Source organism: Tamandua tetradactyla, chromosome 19 (genome assembly GCF_023851605.1).
Source record: "Tamandua tetradactyla isolate mTamTet1 chromosome 19, mTamTet1.pri, whole genome shotgun sequence".
NCBI lineage: Eukaryota > Metazoa > Chordata > Mammalia > Pilosa > Myrmecophagidae > Tamandua > Tamandua tetradactyla.
In genome coordinates this window covers 51877471-51895839 of record NC_135345.1, presented here as the reverse complement: position 1 = coordinate 51895839, position 18369 = coordinate 51877471, and the positions used below count along the sequence as shown (strand labels likewise).

At 38.0% G+C, this 18369-nt stretch overlaps 1 protein-coding gene across 6 annotated transcripts in view; it reads right to left on the bottom strand.

The window, feature by feature from the left end:
- Positions 1-660: 660 nt before the first annotated feature.
- CWH43 (cell wall biogenesis 43 C-terminal homolog) overlaps positions 661-18369 on the bottom strand; it is a 72416-nt gene continuing 54707 nt past the window's right edge. For 3 of the 6 annotated variants that reach the window (XM_077136828.1, XM_077136829.1, XM_077136830.1), the window contains exons 12-16: positions 17432-17581; positions 12308-12452; positions 8036-8097; positions 2985-3140; positions 661-945 (exon numbers count right to left, since the gene is read on the bottom strand). In XM_077136828.1, the coding sequence (XP_076992943.1) occupies positions 867-945; positions 2985-3140; positions 8036-8097; positions 12308-12452; positions 17432-17581 (592 nt within the window). In that variant the 3' untranslated portion in view covers positions 661-866. The remainder of the gene's footprint in view (positions 946-2984; positions 3141-8035; positions 8098-12307; positions 12453-17431; positions 17582-18369) is intronic. The other 3 variants (XM_077136831.1, XM_077136833.1, XM_077136832.1) reach the window with 1 other exon arrangement.

Genomic DNA, 18369 nt, shown 5'->3' with positions numbered 1-18369 from the left:
CAGTGTGTTGCATATGGCAGTGTGCCCAATACATTTTCTTAAATAGATCCAAAGATAATGACATAAAACCTTTCTCTTTTATTCCTATTGTTTCTCTTCTATTCCTATCCCTGTCCCCAAAGATAAGACAGCATCTGGGGCCTTTCCGATGGTAAGGCCTTATGTGTCTCCGTGACCAACATTCAAATCACTGTTCCCTGTGGAGACAGTGCTATTGACCTGAATCTTCCCCGCCACCTTCCTGATTGGTTTTAGGGTTGAAAATTCCCCCTGTGAAATCCCTCAGTGTGCTAAGTCATGTTCTCCCAGAACCTGGCAGCTTGAATGGAGGCATCAGTGTGGTGCGTCATGTATTCCCATGGAGTGATGCAAGCGGGGGATAAAGGCACGATTGCATCACAACTCAGGGAAGGATGGGGATGAGGAAGCTGCTGCTGCTGATACACATAGTTCTTCCAATAACTAGACTTAATCTTTAAACATTTTTCCCTGACTTCTCCCAAAGAGGATTTAAGGCTGCTTTTCTGTGTGTAGTACTTTTAGCTCATTGATCAACCAATTTCTTTTTTGAAAACATTAAAAATGTAAGACATTTTTATTATTTTACCTCTAATAATAAAATTTTCTTATATTACCTCATGTTCTACTTTACAAAAAATTTAAGAAAAATAATTATGAGAAATGTTTTTATTAAGCAATATATTTTATGAATTGATGGAATTTCCCATTGCATAGATACGATATTTCTTAAAAATGTGAATTTTTAACTTCATGTGAATTTTCTCACTTTCTTTAATTTCTTCCTTTGGTCTTATATACTTTTTTTCTTGGACATGCCCAGTCAATGACTTCTTGCTTTAAATAGTTCATATAAAGTATTTGGGAGTACTCATATGAAAATGATGGCTATTCTCATAATGGTGTCCTTCTTTGTAGGATCCAAATCTAAAAAAAAAAAAAGTAACAGATATATAAAAAGTATTCAGAAGGATATGATCTTACGTTGCATGTCAAACATAATCCACTGTGGTTTTACTTATAAAACCAGGAGAGATGTGGTCAGTTTATAAAACATCAAATGAAGAAATAAAAAAAAAAAAGACCCATGAACATGGGGAAGGCAGACTAAAATTTTAGCCTCCAAAGTCCACTTTTTGTGGTTATGGATAATTCCAAAAGTACAGTACAACTGTTTAAGAATTGTTGGCTGTTGACATTGCTGAAAAATAAGTCTGGGTTTTCTTTCTAGCTCTCAGTTTACATAATATCCATTCCATAGGTAAAGAGTACATGAAGCCTGAAATGTCATCATAAACATTTGCACATATATAAAATCCATCTTGGCACTTCTAAATCTTTATATGTGCTCTTCAAGGTAATCTAAAGTTCAGCCAGAGTTGAGAATCATGGCAACCCAACAATGCTAATAACACACTTCCTTCCCACATAGTAACTCCAAAAGTGAGGAGATGCAACCCAAGTGAAGTTACTTCACTTTCCTCAGCCTGAGCTTCCTTATCTATAAAATGAGGATAAAAGAGAACCAAGCCAAAGAGGATAACTTAGATAACACACACAAAGTACCTAGAATAAGGTCAGGGACACAACAATGCTCAAATATTAGTAATTATTATTCACAATTGCCAAAAGATGGAAGCAACTCAAGTGTCCAAGAAGAGATGAATGGGTAAACAAAACATGGTATATGCATACTAGGGAATATCATCCAGCCTAAAGAGGAATGAAATTTTGATATATGCTACAACACAGGTGAAACCTGAAGATATCACATTGAGTGAAATAAGCTAGACTCTAAAGGACAGATATGGTATGAATTCACTTACATAAAATAGTTAGAATATGCAAATTTACAGAAACTGAATGTATATTACAGGTTACTGGGGGTGGGGTGCAGGTGGAGACGGGGACAGCAAATGGGGAGTAAATGCTTGGTGATGCAGAGTGTGGAGTGATGGATAAGTTTTGTTAACGGATGATGGTGATGTAATATAATTAACAACACTGAATTGTATGTTTGGAAGTGGTTGGGATGGCAAATTTTATGTTATATATGTATGTTACCACAATTTAAAGAGAGAGAAATACTAAATAGATGATGACAATTAAATGCAATACATGATCCTGTACTGGATTTAATAATGGAGGAGAACATGCCCAAAAAAGACATTATTGGGATAAGGGAAAAATTAGACTATAGATCGTATGCTTTATATCAATGTTCAATTTCTTGAACTTGATAACTATAATTAATGTGGTTAGATAAGTAAATATCCCTGTTCTTAAAAATGATACATGGATGTATTAAATGGTAAAGGAGAATGATGCATGTAACCTACTCTCAGAAGTTTAGAAAATTAGATAGATAGATTAGATAGATTGATGGATAGATGATAGAAAGAAAAGAAAGAGAGAGAGAGAATGAAAGAAAGAGGGAGAGAGAGAAAAAAGAAAGAGAACGGAAGAAAGAAAAAAGAAGGAAGGAAGGAAAGAGAGAGAGAATGAAGGAAGGAAGTGAGGGAGGAAGTGAGGGAGGGAAAAGAAAGAAAGAGGAAGGAAGGAAGGACAATCATGGCAAAATGTTGAAGGCTGGTAAATCTGGGCATCTGGGGAGGGGGTATATTGCAGTTGTTGGTGCTATTTTTGTATTATGGTTGCAATTTTCCCATCAGTTTTAAATTATTTCAAAACAAAAAGTTTTAAAAAACTATTAGCTATCATGATGATGTTGATCGTGACAGTGGGGATAATGTAATCTGTTTTTACCTTAGGTTGGAAATAGTAACATGTTTCTCTATCTCAGAAAGCAGGTACCATAATTTCATCCTAAAATGGATTTTATCATCTTTACTGAGATCTCTAGAACAAAATACAATTTGTAGCTTATTTTGAGGTAGGATTTAGACTCCCTAGAGGGGATGTGGCGTCTCACAGCTGTAGTCCACAACATTAAGGCATTTCCTTACCTGGGATTGAAATGAATTTTCTCAGGAACTTCCCTGTGGTCTATGACCACTTTCTGATTGTCTCTATAATTCACAGGGTCATCAGGGATCCTAAATTTGGCCATCTGAATTTCAGAGTCACTCAGTTCAGCACGGGAGATTCTTGCATAGCCCAATCTGTGGCATAAATAGAAATGATTTTTAAAGGCTTTTTTCATCATCTAGAAAACCAATGTGACCTAACAGATGGCACCTTCATTATTAAACTAATTTTCCATTTCTAATACCTCATACTCTATATATCACAGCTACAACTAGCTTAGAACTAAGTATTAATCATAACGTTACTTTTACGAGATAAATGAACAAGGAACATTCACACAGAACATACGTGGCAATTTCACTTTACTTTTTTACACTAACGAATATTCTCTCTACCCAAGTTGTCACCCACACAATTATGTTTTGAGTCAATAATAGGAATTCTTCAGAATGACCAGAGTTAGTACCGGAATTCTTTTCTTACCTTTAAAATTCCAAATATCACAGAGATATTTTCACCCACATTTACAAGGCTAAAATGAAAGATTTTATATGTCTGAGAAAACTCCACATCTTGTTTTAGCTTAGAACTCTCAGTTCCACAGGAAATTCAAAGCACTTCACAGACATCATCTAAATAATTCTTATTGAGACACTCAGATGGAAAAATGGGGAACAGTGAGCAACAAAATATTCATTTTCTCTTATTTATAACTTGTTTATTCCAAAAAAATCAACTCAGTTTCATTCATTCTATTCAATGAATAAATATATGTTAATCCCTATTGTATACCAGGCACTGTTTTAAGTACCAGGAATAAGCAGTGAACAAAACAAGGTCTTTGCCCTCAGGAAATTCCATTCTAGTCAGGGAGGACAAATTAAAAATGTATGTACGAATGTATGCATGGATGGATATATGATCTATCAGGTGGTGATAAGTACATTAATAGTACAGAGAAAAGCCAGAGTAAGGAAGATAGTGAGTGCTGGGTGGCAGAGGTTATTATTTTATAGTGGATGGCCAGGGCAGATCTCTCTGATAAAGTGACATTTGAGTAAAAAATAGAATAAAGTGGAGGGGAACAAGCAACAGATAATGGGGAAAGAGTGTTGTAAGGAAAGGAAGAGCAAATGCAGAGACCCTGAGGTTGAATGTGCTTGGCATTCCTGAGGACCAGCTCTACCATGACTGGAATGGAGGGCGTTAACCGAGAACACCGATGAGCTTAGACTTCGAGGCGGGGGGCGGATGATGCAAGGCTTTCCTTGAGGGCCACTGGAAAGACATTAGCCTTTTCTAAGAGTGAGATAGGAATCTAATAAAGAGGTCTAGAGCAGAGGTCTGCAATGGCTACTGTGTGGACAATCGGCTCCAGGGAAAAGGTCCAAGCAGGGAGACCAGTCAAGAGACTATTGCAATAATTTAGGTGAAAGACAATGGATGCTTGGACCAGAGAGGTAATGGAGTAGCACGTGAAACAAATCCTATAACTACCTTCAAAACAGAAACAGAAACCCAGAGTTATGTAGCATGTCTGATCACCCTAAAGGATAACAGAAGAGCTGTGCCTAATTATCAGATGTGGGTGTGAGCTGTCTGACAAGTGAATGTATTTGTCTAAGATCAGGTCCCAAATGCATGCTGCTCCATAGACTTTGAGGTCAGTGTCTCTAGTAAATCCAGGTTATTTATTTCCCAAATCTCTAAGATCAAATTTCTAAACTGTTTCTTAGACACTGTGTTCAGGGGCACTCCAAAAGTCCTTGAAGACCTGACAACCCAAATCTTCCACTAAAATGGAGAAACTCTCATTGTCACACAACATGTATATAAGAGCCTACTGTGTGCAGAGCATTGAATTAGGTCATGAGATAAAGTTTAAAGAACTGTTTCTTTGGGCAGAAACTGAAGAAGGAGTAGTCCCTAACTTCGATGATTTGGGTATCTTTAAAATTACCTTCCCATCTTCTAACAGTCTTACTGAACTTATATATATTCATGAATGTATCAAAATTTATATACAAAAATCCATCCTATCCCACATTCCTAAGGAGAGGTAATAAAACCTCTTCCTAAGGAGAGGTAAAAAAAAGTTGTCTTGGAAAACCAACAACTTTTACAACTTGAAATCATACCTATTTCAGTCTATATCATAAATTATTTTCTAAAAATTCTAATATCCCCATTAAGACAACCACTTACAGTAAATATTTAAACAGAAACTGTTTTCAAACTGAGACATAAAGTACTTTACACAACTAACATTTTAGCATGCCCCCTTCCCAACTTACCTCTTTGGAAATACCAAAATTACAGTCAAGCTAAACGGCCCTGCCACCATTTGGGCATGTGCTGGGCCTTTTAGGGTTTCTGAATTAGTATTTTAACCAGAATGATCCTAGCACCTCAAAGGTCTCCTTGACCCACCTCAGTAAGCACATAGACCCATGGAGTCATCAGGAACCAAGAAAGGGAATCAATTATTCAAATATTGTCCTTAGTAAGGGTCTGCAGAACCTTTCAACATCTATGCCCTTCCCTCTCTGCCCACACTTAACTCAGTTTACCCCACCAACACCTCCCCCCTCCACACACACACACACACTCCAGCCCCTCTAGCCTTACTTTTCCGCAAACCTACCTGAAACTCCTGCCTTAGAGCCTTTGCACCAACTGGTCTCTCTGCCCGGGAGGATCTTCTCCCACATACCCACATGGCCTGCTCCTTCAAATCTTGGTCCATTACTTCAGTAAATTCTACTCAACCACCCTAGTCACACTTTCACTTCCACATTCCGGATGCTCCATACTGCTCTATTTTTTCACCACAGCACGTGTTACTTTCTAAAAACACAATAGCATGGATATCACTTATTGTCTGTCTTCCCTCCACAAAGGGGGGATCCTTGTCTGTTTTCTTTACTGCTATGCCCCTGGGGCCTGGCATACACTAATCTCGAGCAATACTTGTTAAAAGAAAAATGGGGCACAGCGCAGGAGACCTAAAAGTCTGCTTTCACAGGATAGTTACTTATAACTGAGCAACCTAGATTCAGGTTGTTCATAACTGAACAACCACTGGGAGGGGAGGTGATCCTGTGAAGATCTTCTAGATGATCCTAGAAGACAACCATTTTCCTTCAGAAATGGGGAGACCCACAGATCTTAGAATACAATGTGACTTATAGGGTGATCAATGTCAATCATCAGCCACTACTTCCAGGCAGGTAATGCCAAGATGCTTCTGGGTGATCGAACTGCTCTGTAAGAATGAGGGTCTAAGACCCAGAGAGGTCCATCCTAGAAGCCCACTTATGAGTTCCCAGTACTTTCCCCAGGAAGGGAAGTAAAGGCTTTGGGTTGAATATCTCCAAACCTCTTCTGTACTAGCAGGAGGAGCCCCCATGAGTTTCAGGGAAGGTCTCCAGACTGCAGGAACTTTCCCTTGACTGAAGAACCCTGAAAGTGGAGGGACCTGGAAATCAATCGGTCCTCGTGTTCTGTTCCCCTGACCTCTCTGACCTCACCTCCACTACAGACACCATGGGCTCCTCGCTATTACCAATAAATATCAAACCTACTCTCCTCTCATGATTTTGCACTTGCTGTCCCTCTGCCTGGGGTGCTCTTCTCCAGGATACAAGCAAATTGACTCCCTCATTTCATTCAAGCTGTGATCTGAGCATCAATCCATATTATGGATGAAACATGTCATCAAGAAGATATGTCAAAGTCTTAATTCCTTGTACTTGTATGTGACCTTATTTGGAAATTGGGTCTTTGCAGATGTATTCAGGTTAGATGAGGTTATGCGAAGGGTGAACCCTAATCCAATAGTACTGGTATTCTTGTAAGCAGAAAAGAATTGTGAAAATCTTGTGTCTGATGGTCCTTTTATCTACCTTGTCAACAGACGAGTAGAACAAATGGAATAAAAATAAATAATAGGGGGAACAAATGTTAAAATAAATTTAGTTTGAAATGCTAGTAATCAATGAAAGGGAGTGGTAAGGGGTATTGTATGTATAAATTTTTTTCTGTTTTCGTTTTATTTCTTTTTCTGAATAGATGCAAATGTTCCAAGAAATTATCATGATGATGAATATGCAACTATGTGATGATACTGTGAATTACTGATTATATATGTAGAACGGAATGATCAAAATAGGAATGTTTGTGTTTGTTTGGTGTTTTTTTTTGTATTTAAAAAAATAAAATAAAATAAGTTCAAAAAAAAAAGAGGAAGAGAGAGACAGATATACAACACAGAGAGGAGAATGGCATGTACATGTCTATACAGGTTGAAGAGAAGAAAGCCATGTGAAGATGGAGATAGAAATTGGAGTTATGTTGCCACAAGCCAAGAATGCCTAGGTCAACAGAAGTAGGAAAAGGCAAGGAAGAATTCTTCTTGAGAATAGTCAGAAGAAGCATGGCCCTGCTGACACCTTGTTTCAGCTTTCTAGCCTCTAGAACTGTGAGAGAGTAATTTTCTGTTGTTATAAGTCACCCAGTTTGTGATCCTGAGTTATGGAAACCCTAGGAAATGAGTATACCCCATCAGAAGGACCTACTCTACTCACCCTTTATACCATACAGGGCCAACCCCAGCACTCCCCATCCATCTTACCTGACTTTATATTTTTTCATCACACTTTCCAATACCCGTCATATCCTATAATTTCTAATTTGCTTATTCTTCATCTCTTTCCATTGGAATGTAAGCTCTACGAGAGTTAAGGATCTTGTTTCCTTCCTGTTTTATCCACATCGCCAGGGAGATGCATGGCACATAACAGATCCTTAATAAATACTTGTTGAATGAATTAATGGATGAAAGAATGGATGGTTATTTCTTGTTAAATCATTAGGCCACACCTTGAAAAGATTGTTAAATTGTACAACTGGCCAAATCAATGTTAATAAAAAGTAACAAAAAATAATTGCTTTCATAAAGTTTCTCCTTCTAGAATAGATGCAAAGAGTAAAATAACATATTTACGAAACATAAAACATCTGTCCTCACCTGATCAGCCCTCGATACATGATATATTCACACCATCTGTTATGGTCAGTGCTGTCGATATCCTAATACAAAGCAGAGAAGAGAATGCTTAAAGCCTAAAAATCTTGTATTCTGAATTGCCAAGAAAATGTGTTAGCCAGTGATAGCAATGACTTTGTGCATGCTTTTTTTCTCTGCCTGGCTTCGACTCAAGTTTTAAAGTCCAAATTATTTACTCATTCCACATATATTTCTTGAGAATATATTATGTACCCATCTAGTTCCTGGACTAGAAGTGGGGAATACAAAAATGGAGTGGTTTAGAAAGGGAGTTAGGCAGATGTATTAGTCAGAATTTTCCAAGGAAACATAACTTTAGGAAATATATGCATATATATATAGATGTAAATATTATGAAATTTATTATAGGAATTGGCTCACACAACTGTGGGGATGGGCAAGTCCAAATTCCATAGGGCAGACAACAAGCTGAGAATTCTGGTGAAGGTTTTTACTGAATTCCCCAGGAGAAGCTGCTTGGCTGAAGCAGAGATGGAAAGTCTTCTTTCTGACTCCTAAAATCATCAGTTCTGCTTTTAACGTTTTCAAATGATTGGATGAGACTTCTTTCATTGTTGAAGGCAATTTCCTCAGTTGATTGTACATGCAATCAGTCATAAGTGCAATCAACTTACCGATCATTTAAATCCACAAAGTATCCTCACAGTAACAATTAAGCCAGTGCTTGCTTGACCAAACAACTGGACACCATAACCTAGCCAACATGAACTTAATCATCACAGCAGATAATAATAAAGTCTGTGACTCCTTGCATCTTTCCAAGACCCCCAACCTAAGCAGAATTTACCACATCTTCCTCTGTCATTCTCTGTGGAATAATAGTTCATGCACACCAGCTACACCATTCTGCTAAAGGTATTTGTTTATATGTGTCTCCACCCTCCCCTTCCTGAGAAGAAGCACTCAATCAAATTTGTCTCCCTTGCACTTAGCACAAATCCAGGCATTCCACAGATGCTCAATATGTGCCTATTAAGTTGAATCATGGAAATAAACACATTTTGGAAGTAATCATGAGTCTTTTTCATGTTGAAAGCTTGAGATCAGGGTTATTTTTCATCAGGGAAGCAGAACAGAAACCTATTCTTTTTCCTACAATGTGTTCAGAAAACTCAAAATATGAAGCTGTTACAGTAAAGGAAAAAGTCTCAATTTTCCTCTGTTGAAAAATCCCATAAATGAAGACATACCTGACCTTTTGCCATTTCTGAATTTTACTATTAAAATTTATCTAAAACACATTTTAAATCACTAAAAGAATATATGGCAATTTATTTATCTACTACTTAACTTTGTCCTTAACGTTGGTAGTGGATACATGGATGCTACTGAGTTCATCTTTACTTATCCTACACATATATACCTTTTTTACACATAAGAAAATTATGCTAAGTTTAAGAATTAAATTAGAAATCTTAAAGATGATATTAAAAATCACTATTCTGATTTGTTTTGGGAAAAAATCAAAGTTTAGTCATCCAGCTATACATACTGGGAATAATAAACAATGAATCTGTTTAACTATGATTTTATTTTATTAGGTTTTAAAAGATGCTGTCAAATTTTAAGACTTCAGAATTTAAAAACTCATTTCTTAAAGAGTAAAATCTGTTCATCCAAGTATTATGACTATAACTCCTTCCCATATTCATAAATTTCCTAATAGAAAAAAACTATGAAAATCCATTGTCAATCTTGACACAGCTTCTGACAGTGATAGTAGAAACCAACAGAGGATTAAATAAAAATAAAATTAAATTCCTCTTCCCTAACACACACACACACACACACAGAGAAACACACACACACACACGTCCTCTCTTACTATGATGCAATTTTTTCTCTGACTTGCAATACATTACCTTGTCTAACATTCTTCCATATGCTTTACAGATGTTCTTACATACACATTTATCTGACATATATATTTATTGAGTCATCCTACATCCAAGGCTGAGGGCTTTGTAGACATTACAGTATGTTCCATCCTCATAGCAACCCCATGATGCAACAGATACTACCATCAACACTTCACAGACATGGAAATTGAAGCCCAGAAAAATTAAATAACTTGCTCTAAGGTCAAACTGCTGGTGAATAAAATCTCAGCTGGGCTAGTGAATGATGAGGGGCAGTGTGGAGCAAGTCCAGGCTACCAGCAGGCCCCAGTGCTCCCGACATGTGGGTGGAGCCATCACAGACTTTCCAGCCACAGCTGAGCCACGAGCTGAGTGCACGAATGAACCCAGACAAGAACAGAGAACCGTTCTGTCAACCCACAGAACCATGTGAAATAATGAACCACTGCTGTTTTAAACTACTAAGTTTTGAGGTGGTTGATTATACAGTGATAAATAATCAGTGTAGTCTCTGTGATTCCACACTCTCCACTTTCTCCTCTTGTGAATTCTCCTTAATCTCCTTCTTGAAATTATCTCCCTTCTCCTCCCTCATCCACCACCTTAAATGCGGTTTGATCAGGGATCTTCTTTGGTCTTCCTTTTGCACTCTCAACCACTTCCATGGTTTCGATAATCACCTTTATGCTGGCAATTTCCTTCACTCTCTAGTCCTGATTGTCCTTCTGAATTCCAGATCCATATGTCCAACTACCTATGGGACATCTCCATTATGTCCCACTAAGGACTCAAACCCAGTCCAAAGCTGAATTCATCATCTTCTTTGCAAAAGTGCTTCCTTCTGTGTTCTCTATAATAAACATCACCACCATAAAGCCAAAATGGGGACTCTACTTTCTGCCTTATGCACGAGGACAGAGACTAACTCATGCTCCCTCATATCTGTCCTGCTTTTCTTCCAAAGTTACAGCATTTTAAGCTGGGTATATGGCCACTGAGATTAAATATCACAAACCTCAACCACTGTACAGCAAAGGGTGGCCATATGATAAAATTCCAGCCAATGAAATGTGAGTGGAAGTGGTCAGTTTTCTTGCACTGGCCTTTAGAGATACCGTGCATAAGCTTTTTGTTCCTTCTTTGTCCCCTCCTCTATCCTGGTACCTAAAACATCTTTGACCATGAGGTAAACTTGGGAATGGAGCCCTTGTAAAGTGGAGCCACAAGATGAAAGAAGAAAGATTCCTGACACCACAAGTGCCATATCAGTGCAAATCACCCACCCAGAATTTTCTTCTATACAGAAATAAACTTTTATCTTATTTAAGCCACTGTTACTTGGTGTTTTTTGACACATGTAGAAAATCCCATTATGCCATTCTCTCTCTCACCTCTGTCACTCCAAGAACTTGGTGTATAATGTTACACTGTAAGAGTTAAAGTAGTAAACTCAACGTAATATAAATAACGGTTTTACTCTGTAAGCATTATCTCAAGACATGGAGTTAAAAGCAAAAGGACCAAGAACTCTAGAAAAGGCTTAACTATATATAAAAATTTTATTTCTCATTATAAATTATTACATTTGGCATGTTAGCGTACAATCAGTGTCTTGAGGATTTTATTAGTGTGTCAGTTCCCCAGAGCATGATCACATCTGAGTATACTGATGATTTTAAGTTTTTTAGACCTAAAAAGTTAAGTGTCACTTGGTGAGTACCTGTCTGGCTGATCAGCCAGCCTCTCCATGTGGCATTTCATTTTTTATTTTATCATCTCAAAAAGTGGAAGGCTGTATTTTCTACATATGGCCACAGCAATATCTCATATCCGTTCTTATAATGTGTTGACACTCCTCCAATCAAGAGGTCGCTTTATATTTCTTTCATTTGAATCTGGCTTGTGACTGTGGCAAAAGTGACACCACGTGACGACAGGGCTAGGCCAAACAAGACAATACAGGGTCAGCCCACTCACTCTTGGAACCCAGTCACCTCGCAAGGAAGAAGCCCATGGAGAAGAACGAAGACCCCAAGCCCAAAGGCCCAGCTGAGCTCCTAGTCAACAGCCAGCCCCGACCTGCCAGTCATGTAAATAAGGGATCTTGAAAACCCCTCACTGAGTCACCTAACCCTACATGGAGCAGAGATGAGCTGTACATGCTAAGACCTCTGCAAACTGCAGATCTGTGAATAAGTAAATGGTTGCTGTTGTTTAAAGTTAGTGTGTTTTGCTATGGTTTGCTACATAACAGTAGATAAATGAGAACACATAAAATTGTTGGATTGTTTTTTTTAACATGGAAAGAGACATTTTACTTAACAAATCAGAAAACTTACTAAGATTGCGTTACCTTCAAATTGCCATGTTCAATCAGCTGTAGATAATCTCTGGAACCAGGCGCTGAAGTGATATATCCCAGAAATATCACTTGATTAGAGCTACTTTTCAGTAGTTTTGAAACAGCAATAGCTTGAAGTTTCCTGTCCAGGTCATCTCTAAGAAATGCAAAAAAAAAGGGCATCTCTTTATTGCATTTGCAAGGCAATTTTTTTAAGCCTTAGGTACCTAAGTTCCCACTGAATATCTTCAAATAGTGCACAAAACCAGAGTAATTCCTACTTGGACAAATGTCTTAATGTTATGCAACTGCACAAATCATAGATACAGTGCTCCAGCTGAGAAGGCTGACATACTTTTGACTAAGAACACGATCCTTCTCCACAAATCATTTGGCATCAAGTTGACTTAAAATATCAATTCTACAAAACTACATGCATTCAACTTTTCATCAGGAGAGATTATATCACTAATGTGAGACCTCATCATCAGTATTACAGCTGAAGAACATGTAGCAAAAAAGAAAAAAAGCCAGAAATATTGGTAAGAAGGAGAATCCTGACATTCACAGAACACACCAGGAGCACATAACCCACTCTGCTTCTTCTAAAACATTTTCTAAAACATTCTCTGGCTTCCCCAGCAAAATCCTGACTAAATGTGGTACTTTTGCTATACTAAGCACTGTAGAATTATAACTGAGGTAACAGGCAGGGATATCAAGCTTTTGGCGGGGGCGGGTTACAGTCAATCTGTTGGAGGAAGAGAACATCACATTTGACATGATCCAGCCAGGAAAACTGAAATCATTCTAGGTGTTTCAAACAAAATGAAATTAACATAAGGAATTGGTTACCAAGTAAATGGCAGCCAAAGAGAGGGGGGTGAGGGAACCAGAGATTCGCAATAGCGGAGAAACTAATACCACCTCTGTGGCTACAGCAACCACAGAAGGAGGTAATTACTAGATTCTAGAACTGCTGGTAGAAAAGGGAGTTAAGGAGGAGGCTCCCCAGAAGGGGCTAGGACCATGTAGGGTAAAACTGTATCCACAGAAGAGACTCAGTCTCTGCCAGAGATACCAGAGGAAGCAGAGAGAGAGGAGAAATACATGGCTTCTCTCCTCCTTCTACCTTCCAATCTTCCACTAGTGCCTCCTATTGGCTACAACTACCCAGAAGCCAGCAGGCAAGGGAGTTCGGGGAATAAGGTTCCCTGCAATATACAGGAGAGAAAAAGAAAAATTCATCCAAGAGCAAATAGAGAGTGGACCAATACAAGGATTTATATAGAAGGATAGCCAATAAATAAGCCTTAAGGAAAAAAAAATGGCAAAGGAAGATGGTGGGGAGACCAAGGACAGAGAAGATTGGGGAAATCTCATTGTGGCAGGATCTGAAGACAGGATTAAGCTTGGATAAGCATGTAAAAACAGATAAGCAATATTAAAAGCTATCTCAACAAATAGAAGAGTGAAAAGAATGACCATTTGTTAAACACATACTAAATGCCAGGTACCGTGCCATGGTAACTGAGTGGCAGGCACCGGCTCTAGTTTGAAATGAGGTTAACTAATTCACCTTTGGCTGTTCTCCACTTCCCCTATACAGATATGGTCTTTGCCCTCCTCTTGCCCTCAGAGGTTGACCCCTGCAGAGTTCATCTTTCAGGCTCCCTTGTCTGCTGGTTTCCAGTTGGGTTTCGCCAATTGGAGGCACCATTAGGAGATGAAAAGGTGAAACGACAGAGCAGTTGGGGTATTTCTTCCCCAGTACCTCCCACCTGTGTGGCAGCATCTCTGGCAGTGGCTGCATTCCTCATGCCAAGTGATCCCCCTGCCTTCGTCCAGATTTCACTGGGCTTTAGGAACATTATTTGTTCCGCCCCTTTAGCCCTGAGAGAGGTAATGACTCTCACTGCTGCTAATATCTCTGAGATCTCAGCATCTTTTCTCTGTTCCTTTTAACATCTTAGAAAGTAGTCCCTTCATTAGGTATGCAGTAAATTCTGTTGCTTCTGAAACACAGAACTAGGATTCAAATCCAGGTCCAGAAAGATCCAGAAAACTGCAAGACAGATGTGTTGTCATTCAAATATATTTTAGCAATGTGTTATTGGAAAAGTAATCTGTGAGTTTAGTTTTACATTTTCTCAGGAAGCAAATGTTATCTGGTGATAAAGTATATGTATTTGTGTGAGGAGAAAGAGTATGTTGTATGTTTTCCTATCTGTTAACACTGACCAGCCCAATAACACTGTTATGTGGTGTGCATAAGGCAATTTTATCCCATTTTTAGAGACAAAAGAAATGGAACTCAACAAGGTTATCCTGTAACAAAACCAAAACTAGAACACAGGTCTCTAGACTACAGCTTCTGTACTTGTTCCTCTTTGTACATGGCACATATTATAGATTTTTAAAAATATAATGTCAGTTAACTGATGGGCTAAGTTAATTACATAAAATTTTAGTTTATGATGTTTGCCTAAATGATTTCTAAGAAGTACTGCTATTTCCTAGTTATCAATTGTAAGAGATATTTGTGTAGGAAGTAATTTATAAAATTTTGATAAAAAATGCATGAGCATTTTGTAATTCATTACTAATGTGATTTTACATTTGTATGCCATAATCCCCAGAAAACGAAACCTCTATTTATTTGCAGTGAGAAGTTTTGTATCTGCTATTGAGTTTTGAATCTAGTATTATAGAATACAAAGGCAAACAAAAATATGCAACAATGGCTTCACAAATTATTCAAGGTCCTTTATGTGTTCTAGTTTTGGTTTTGTTACGGGATAACCTTGTTGAGTTCCATACAGCAGTGCCCACCAACAGTCCTTCTGGGCAGTGACACAAGAATGGTGGCTCCTTAAGGACAGAGATTACATTTAGCACTGTGCTCAGTATGCAGCAGATGCTCAATTCATGCTCAGTGAATAAATTATTTTTAAAGCTGCCTGGTATTTAGTGATGTCTGATTTGATTTCATAATAATGGCCAGTCCTAATGGAGAGCTTACTGTATTCATGTACTTTGCGTATGTTATCTTACCCTATGAAGTATGGAAGATTATTGCCACTGAGGCTCAAGGAAGTAAAATAAGTCTACGAATGTTGCACACCTAGTAACAGAATTAGAATTCAAACCAGATTGTCTGAGTCTACAACCCAGGCTCTTACCCATTAAAATATACTTCTTCCCTCCCTGGAGTTATAGATCTTTAAGAAGTTTCAACCACTATTACTGCTATGGTTGATTTTGTTATTATTAAATTAAATTGCAAGTAAAGGATACAGTGTTAATCAAGGGGCTTAAATATGTGGTCAACAGAAAGTTAAATAAGGCAATCCTTCCCTCCTCTTTTCCAAGCATATTCTTAGGATGTCTTTTTAAGTTTCTTTTCCCTTTTGACTTAACATTTATTCTTTACATTGGACAGGAGGTTGAAAGGTTAAAGGGAGCACAGAAAAAGTAGATTCAATTGTTTCTTAGGTAAAATTCTAGGTGAGGTTTTGCAACCTTTAGACACTAAAGTATCTATTTTTAAAGAGATAAAGCCAACTCAGTGCAATTAAGGTGGAAGTGGAGGGATTTTCTGAATGCCTGTATTTTGTGTATGAAAATTACTGGGAGAAACAGAAAGTATTTCTTTAAACAGCCTTTTAAAGAGAAATGGGTCCTCTATACCATCCATCCTACAAACACCCTTCTTATTTCTAAGGAGTCAAGCAGAAGACTGAATAATGAATGGTTCGTGTTCATTATATTTGGATGGATTGCTTACATTATTTATGCTCTGACATAAGCAGAAAACATTCAAATATGCTTTCACAGATCCATGTCTAGTGAGAAGAAGTGAGGTAACCAGGAAAATAAGGATAGTAGACATGTTGGTATTTTATGTGCGGTACAATAATGTTTTTCTAATGTTTTACATGTAACTTTAAAGCTCTGAGGTCTCCTGTATAACTAATGGGGACAGAATAAGCATGTTTATTTTACTACACTTCTATAGCACTTTGCATCATTGTTCTAAATCATTATGGTTTGGAATGGTAAAGCATTATTTATAAATTTTTATCTTTGCTTTTAATATATTGTTGGCAATATTCATGAATCACTCAATACTAACTCATTGACTGTTATTCTTTGGGGAATAAACTCATTCCCCATTCCCGAGCCTTCTTGTATAGGAGTTTCCTTAGAAAACTATGCTGGCCTCCTTCCCTACCCTTTACTTTGGGGGAGGACTTTTTAATAAGTTTGGAAGAATTAGCTGAGCATGCTTTTCTCAAATCCTTCCTTCTTGTTCCCCTTGAAACTTGCCAGTTTGCAGACAGGGTGTTTTCTGACCTGCTCTCTCTACCAAAGAGAAAACCTGACAGGGCAGCTCAGCCCATGCTGGGTAGGTCAGCTATTCTGGAGAACGGTGTCAGTTGTATGCACTGTTGGAGAATGCATTTGCATGCCTATAAGAGCATAATTAAGTCATGTCTTGCAAATAGGCTTATTAGTATTAAAAGTGATATTTTGATTTCCATCTGCCAGACACCTTTGTCTACGTATAAGCTGATTCTGAAAACATGACAGAAAAAAGGAATGGTGTTTGGTACCCTCAAATCCCAACAGTAACTTCTAATTGTAGTACTAATCCTGGCGGAAAAGGATTTTCATTTTTCTGTAGTTTGGTTTACTCTCTAGTTAAAAAAAAAAAATGTGCAGGTTCTAAAGTTGGGGGCACCTACTTCCTAGTTCATGATCTTGGTTAGGCCAGTTATCTATCCTCTCTCAGATTAGTTTATTGATAAAATGGTGTTAGAACAGTGCTTACCTTGTACAGAATGAAGATTAAACACAATACTGCACTTAGCACAGCACCTACACAGAGAATATGCCCAGTAATTGCTGGCTACGGTGGCCATCATTTCTGTCCTATGCCATAGCTAAAGAGCACATGCATCTCAGAATATTTCTCTGCCTGGTTTTTTTTCTTTCTATTTTTTAAATGTTTATGCTTGATTTTTAAAACCAGCAACATGGGGGGGAAATACTTAAGGAAAAGAAAGCAAATCAATGTCCTGTGTTAATATTTCTTGACATTTGTGTAATATCAGACAGACTAAAGAAACCCACTCATGATTCCCAAAGTGTGTCACAACAAAATCCACCAGTTTGTCTGTGACGTTAACAGTCAGCGTAATGGCTGGTGCAATCTCGCCCTCTGGCGACGGAAGAAGGTGATGCTCCGACTTCACTATCGGGTATCTTGACAAAACCATAATCCTGTATTGGAAGGAAAAGAAACGTGCATCATTGTTGGCCGCACATAACACGCAGCAAGACTAAGTTGTGTCTTACTACAATGATGTGCTACAAGAATGTGTCACGTTACAAGCATCCAAGGGGCATTAAGAGAAATAATGTGACAGAGATGAGCTACAACTGCTTGTCAGTTCATTGTATCTCTGCTATTTAGCATGTCTTGCTAAACAACAGCTATCAACTCTTTTTTATTATTAGAGAAGTTGTGCATTTACAAAACAATCATGCATAAAATACAGGATTCCCATATACCACCCTATTATTAACACCTCGCACAGTGTGGTACATTTGTTACCACTGATGGGTGCACATTTTTATAATCATATTCGCAACTACAGTCCATGGTTTAACTTAGGGTTTCTTGTTTTAATAAGTCCTATGGAGACTCCCAAAGAGCAGCATTAGTAATACACAAAATCCGTTTTATTTGCATGGTTACTCTGGCAACATATTTTCATAAATAATTCTAATATTAATCAAAACATACAGAGCTTTACAATCTCACTAGCTGTGCTGGTCTGAAACTGTGGTGGACCCCAGAAAAGTCATGCCCTTTGATCCTCATTCAATATTGCTGGGTGGGAGCATTTTGATTGTTTCCATGAAGATGTGACCCACCCAATTGTGGGTGGTAGCTTTTGATTAGATGATTCCCATGGAGGTGTGTCTCCACCCACTGAAGGTGAAGTTGCTTGCTGGAATCCTTTAAAAGAGGAAACATTTTGGAGAGAGCCCCTTTTTGGTAGAGA